This window comes from Delphinus delphis, chromosome 14, assembly GCF_949987515.2.
Source record: "Delphinus delphis chromosome 14, mDelDel1.2, whole genome shotgun sequence".
In the NCBI taxonomy this organism is placed as follows: Eukaryota; Metazoa; Chordata; class Mammalia; order Artiodactyla; family Delphinidae; genus Delphinus; species Delphinus delphis.
Genome location: NC_082696.1, coordinates 15,712,566 through 15,718,565, shown reverse-complemented (window position 1 = coordinate 15,718,565; position 6,000 = coordinate 15,712,566). Strand labels below are relative to the sequence as shown.

Sequence of the window (6,000 nt, the reverse complement as noted above, 5' to 3'; positions counted from 1 at the left end):
CCGGTCGCCCGTGCGTGTCTGCGCGCCCACACCCCCTTCGCCGCGCGCAACTCCCACGCCCCGGGCCCGCTGCTTGCCGGGCGCCGGATCTGCCTCCGGGGCTGGACCCAGAGGGTCCTCGGCTGAGTCCCTAGGGCTGCGGCCCCCGCCCTCCCTCCTCCCCGCCCTCCCCCGCCCGCGCTCCTCCCGGTCGCCGCGGCTCCTCCTCCAGAGCTCACCGCGAGCCGGCGGCGGCGCGGAGCAGGTGCTGACGAAGCCCGCGCATGCCGCTGCCCGGCCCAAGGCGGTAGCGGCGCCGGGCGCTCCGCCCGCCCCCTCCTCCGGGCCTCACTCGGTCTCCGGCGCGCACGGGGACATGTCGGTGGCGACGGGCAGCAGTGAGGCGGCCGGTGGGGCCGCCGGCGGCGGCGGCGCGCGGGTTTTCTTCCAGAGCCCCCGGGGCGGCGCCGGCGGCAGCCCAGGCTCGAGCAGCGGTTCGGGCTCCTCCCGGGAGGACTCGGCGCCCGTGGCCACGGCGTCCGCTGCCGGGCATGTTCAGCAGCAGCAGCGGCGCCACCAGCAGGGAAAAGTGACAGTGAAATACGATCGCAAAGAGCTTCGGAAGCGGCTCGTGCTAGAGGAGTGGATCGTGGAGCAGCTGGGACAGCTTTACGGCTGCGAGGTACCTGGACGCGGGACCGGGAGGGTCGGGGGCCTCCCTGGCCCCGCTGCGCAAACACAGGAATTCTCCAGGGCTCTGACTCCCTGGCGCGCACCGCCCTGGCTCCTGGGGACCCAGGGCTGGGAGCGAGGCGCGGCGTGTTCTCTCTCCAGAGTGCCCTCTGGTGCCGGGGCGCAGCGATGGGGAAGCCCCTCCTGGGTTCAGCTGCCGGGTGCCCGGAGAGCTGGGGGCTCCCTTGATGGCCGTACCGAGAGCTGGGTCTTGCTCGGCGCGCTGCGTTTCTGCCAGCCCCGGGCTCCTCTCGGCTCCAGCTGCAGCTCCCCGAAGTGGGGCTCGGAGGGGATCACCCCGGCTGCGCGCAAACCCACGAGAACAGCGCTCACTGCTGGGACCCTGGCAGACCCGGTTTCTGTGGAGGGGGAGCAGGGAAAAGACTGAAAGCTGCTTAACGGAGAGGAGAGATTCTGGGGATCTTAGAGACCACCTCGGTTTCTGAAATATACAACAAAATCATAAGCTGAACGCTTTCCCTTTGCTAGCCAGCCCCGACGCACGTCTCCATAGTTCGGCCTTGCATTGCCAAAGCTGCACACGTTGGGCTTTGTTGAAGCCGCTTTCCTTCTTCCTGCCCAGTTTCAGTTACTCCCGCTGACGGGCGCAGAATGAGAGCCTTGGGCAACCTGGAAGGGTGCCTGGGTGGAAGGAAGGGAGCCTGCGGGTGGTGTGCGGGATGCCCGGAATCGCCCAGCTCCCCCTCCGCCACGACATTTACTTCCCACAGTTCAGGGGCTAAGCTTATACGCAAATCTGACTGCCGCGTCAGGAGAAATAGTTGATAAAAGGAGAAATATTTAGAATAAGCTGTAACAAAAGTATGGCAGAAAAATGACCGAAGCCAACATGATCGCCCATGAGAGTCTTTAATAACAGTATTTGTAAATGAAGTATTCTACTTCTCTTAAGGGAGTGGAGTTTGGAAAGGGTGGAAGAATGAAGAGGGTTAATAATTAAGGATATGGTTTCTAAGTTAAAGCTAGGTTTGTGTCTATAGGGCTGTTACCCTCTACAGCAAAAATGAAAGCCAGATGAACCCACTGGCTTTTCCTCTGGTTAAGATTTCACACATTTTATGGCCTATTGTGAATACATATTTTCCTTAACATTCTCATCGCGCAAGGAAACAGCATTCTCATTACACACTCCTGATGAATGATTGTGATATAATGAAGCTTGACTATATGACTAATGGGCTTGTAAAAATATATTGTTTCTCCAGCCCAGCTCTTATAAAAAGCCATTTTAATTGCATAAATAAAACTGGCCAAAATAGGAAGTGTTATGGGTTTTTTTTAAAATAGGAAGTTGGCAAAACTCTTTAAAGAAACAATATATTTGATTTAGATGGGATTACTCTGGGATGGATGGATGTGCTCAGTCTTGCCTCTGTAGAATCCAATTACTTTTCACTTATTTCATACTGGTCTTTATACTCCATTTTGGGTTTGGAGAAGATTTGGGTTACTAGAGAAACTGTTGTTGAAATTAACAATGATTTAGCAATGTTCTTTTTATGGGAGACTAAATAGTTGTAGCTTGGGAAAGAGTTCCAGCCTCTCATCAGGTTGGCAAATCATATATTTTAAAGGTTCTTCTGAATAATTGGAAAAAAATGAAAGATTGAATACTCACTGTATTAAACATGTAGGTTAGGTACCTATTTTAAAGGGTAAATATGACCTTGAATCTTTTCCTTGTACTTCTCCCATTTCAGACCTCAACGTATAGCAAACAGCTAGAGAGTTGAGAGGTTTTGTGGTGAAATGACACAAGATGCTATAGGCTGCCCGCATGTCATTAAAATGGGGCAAATATTCCTCTTCAAGTTGTTCTGTCATTTTAGGTTGAAGAAATACAAGTCATTGAAAGGGCTGTTGGCAATTTGTAAATACTATATTGATGCTACACCTTCGTTGAATAATAAAAAGCCTGTGGACTAATAAGTATCCACCTAAGGGATTGTCTTCCATAGATGTCTGCCATCTATTTTTCCACTGTTAGGGCTCTATTTTTAGCTTCATTTCTCTGGTCTGGTAGCCTTTCCTTGCTGATAGCTTCAAGTATTTCAGCCTCTGGTTTGTGAATCGAGAAGGACCTACCTGGCTTGTAGCTCTGAATCTCATGAATATGAAGGTTAGGAAATGTCCTTTTTTACACTTAAAATTGGTAATGTCTCCAAATGTTTAGCCCGTGAAATTGACACGGAAAGCCAGCTTGCCAGACTTCGAACCAGCCAGAGCCCTGAGCTATCTGCCAGGTTGGGGGTCTTCCAGATGAACGTGTATTTAATTTCAGAAGAACTTGCATCAGGCAGGTCAGCAGTTAGATGACTTGTCCTTTTCAGAATAGAAAATAGTGGTCTTTTAGAGTGGCATAAAGTATGATATTTAAAATTAGAAAGGAGTGGGAGAGAAGAAATACACAGAATAACTTCCTGGCTGTGGTTTTATCTAGAAGTTTTCAGTGGCCAATCGGTTTTATACAGAGAATAATACAAAGACAGAATTTATGGAGTACTTATATTACACACGGCGTGCTGTTCCAGTCACTGATTCAGTTAGTCATTACAACAACCCATATGAAGAGAGTGCTGTTATCATCTCTGTTTTACAGATGAGGAAACTGAGACACAGAGGGATTAAGAGGCTTTCCCAAGTTCACATAGCTGGTGAATGTCACTGGGTGAGGTGGGGTAAGAACCCAGCAGTGTGGCTCTGGTCCATGTTCTAAGCAGCGAGTCTGCTTATAACTCTGCAGGGTCCTGTGCAAGAGAACAGATGGGGGCCCTCATAGCATGTGTCAAAACGTTTCAAAGTTATGAATCAAGCTAATGAGCATTCATATATACTCTGTCATCCTACCTTGGCAAAGATATCTTCATAATGGCCTGGAAAGCTAGGCTTGAACTTGGAATTCTCAGATTTCCCAGAGCTCATAGCTGGTTGGGAGACTCTTCCCCTGGGCCAGGACCTGCTTCCCTCGGTTCTTCCCTCGGTTCTTCACCTGTGATACCTTCAATGAGGTAAAGGACATCGTGTCCACTTGCATGTCCAGTCTGTCCACACCCTTTGTCCCCCCTCTAACTGTGCCTCTGGCTCCAACCAGTGGCAAAGTCCCCCTTTGGGAGGCCAGACCTGGAAGGAGCCTGTTCATGTCCTGAAAGTGTCCTGGTATTTGATCAGGGAATTCTGGGGACAGAGTGTAGGCTAAAACCAGATGGAGGGATACCTGTCTGGATGGGTAAGTCCACCTGGTCCCAGGAACTCTGCAGGAAGATGAGTGGGGCCCAGGGCTGTGGCCCTCCTACACAGTCTAAGGGTGGTATTGTTCCTACACAGTCTAAGGGTGGTATGGTTAAACACCACATCGTACATAAGTAGAAACTAACACAACATTGTAAAGCAACTATACACCAATAAAAAGTAATAACCCCCGCCCCCCACATCATACAGCCTTTTGGTTACATAAATAAATGTCTTTATAGATTCTAAAATGATTATTTACGTTTATAGTTATTTTCCATTTCATCTTCTTGTACAGTTAGTTACATTTTCACCTAGGAATTTGCTTATAACAGAACTGCTAGGTTAAATCTACATCCACATGTAAGAATTTCTGTTTTAAGACATTTTCATATCTCTCCCAAACCCTGATAGTTTTTAAGAGCATTTGATATCTGGCATAGTGTTTACTTTGACGAGTATTGCAAGAGGACTTAACTGGATAAGTCATGTCAATTTTTCCCATCTTGCCCAGCATCAAGATAACATCTGTACTTCCAGTTTTGCGGTTTGATTTGCTTTGGAAATAAGAGCCTGTTGTTAACCTCGGATTACTGAAACGCCCGCAGCAGGCTAGCCACGAACAGACTTGTACACTGAGAGTATCTCCTGGGTTATCCTGAATGTCCATTTGGGGGGCTTTCCTTTTGCTGCAGCTGTCTACATTTTAAAAAGTGGTTTCTGGCACATTACACTTTTTCATCTTCCCTTACTCCCTACCATCCTCATTCTGTAAGTCAGTGGTTCTCAAATTTTTTTGATTGTGGCCCTAGAAAGAAACACTCTTGCTGCCTGATAGATACACTGACACGTGGATGGATGAAAACAGAGCTTCACGAAGCGCCACTTAATGTTACCATGTACGTGAAAGAAAAATTACAACGTTAATATAAAATATGACTTTATTAATGTTGAAATACAATATTCTGTTCTATTTAATTTACCACAATTGCTGGTTGTGACCCTCTAAATTGATTTCATAACACATTTTGGGGTTGTAACCTGCCATTAAAAAAATACTGCTCCTGAAGGGGAAAAGCTTAAACATATATAAGATAATTAGCTAAAATTTATTGAGTGCTTTCTGTGTATCAGGTATGGTTCATGGAATCCTAGTAACAACCTCTGATATTCCCATTTCATGGATGTGGAAACTGAGGCACAGAGAAGTCAAGAAGTTGCCCCAGGCCCCTCAGCTGGGACACAGCAGAGCAGGGCTGTGTCCAGAAAGTCAGCTGTACCTTAATCACTGCTTCCTGAGGTGGGGCAGTGCCTGGCACCTTCTTGAACCCCTGTAGGTTTTCTACTCCCCTGATGCAGCTGTTGTAACTTCTGAGTTGACTGACGTTGCATGTTGGGGGACTCCAGTGTCCGTGGATTTGTTCTCGGATCAGGCCTCCTGTTTTTAGTTCAGGTCATTGCTTTGTTCTAGATTCCTCCTCTGCAACACCAAATTAGCCTGCTTTGCTGCCTTGTTAGTCCCTCAGCTGGAAGGTAGAAAGTGCTGTCTAGAAGATGGTTTGTGGATTATGTGGTGAATCCCCATTTGTGTAGGTATTTGAGAATGAATAGACTTTTAAACCAAACTGCTTAAAAAAAAAAAAACTCCATAAACTCAATCTGTAAAATATTAAGGAATAAATTAAACATGTTAAAAGTCCATGAATAAAAGAATTCTAAATTGCCAAACGATGAAATGAAAACTGTACTTAACAGGTTTCCCTTTGGAACAGTGGTTAGGGAAATTTGGTGTGGAGGCAGTGATTAAAAGAGTAAATGCTTTGAAGCGAGGTGAACCTGAAAGGTACATTGGCCCAGCATTTAGTAGTGCTTAGAGATCGGGCAATTTCCTTAACCTCTCTGAGCCCCACTTTCCCCCTGCGTTTAAGAGAATAGTCCTGGCCCCTTTGTGGTGGTGTTAGGAGGACCAAATGGGTCAGACCGTGGAGATGGACCTTAGTCAGTGTTGTAGTTTGAATCATAACCAGCCACTAACTGTTG

The 6,000-nt window shown here is 47.5% G+C and overlaps 1 protein-coding gene across 1 annotated transcript in view; it reads left to right on the top strand.

Annotated features, from left to right (window-relative positions):
* Positions 1-236: 236 nt before the first annotated feature.
* PPP1R14C (protein phosphatase 1 regulatory inhibitor subunit 14C) overlaps positions 237-6,000 on the top strand; it is an 86,171-nt gene continuing 80,407 nt past the window's right edge. Inside the window, exon 1 of the mRNA XM_060030495.1 lies at positions 237-661. Coding sequence (XP_059886478.1) covers positions 356-661 — 306 coding nt within the window. The 5' untranslated portion in view covers positions 237-355. The remainder of the gene's footprint in view (positions 662-6,000) is intronic.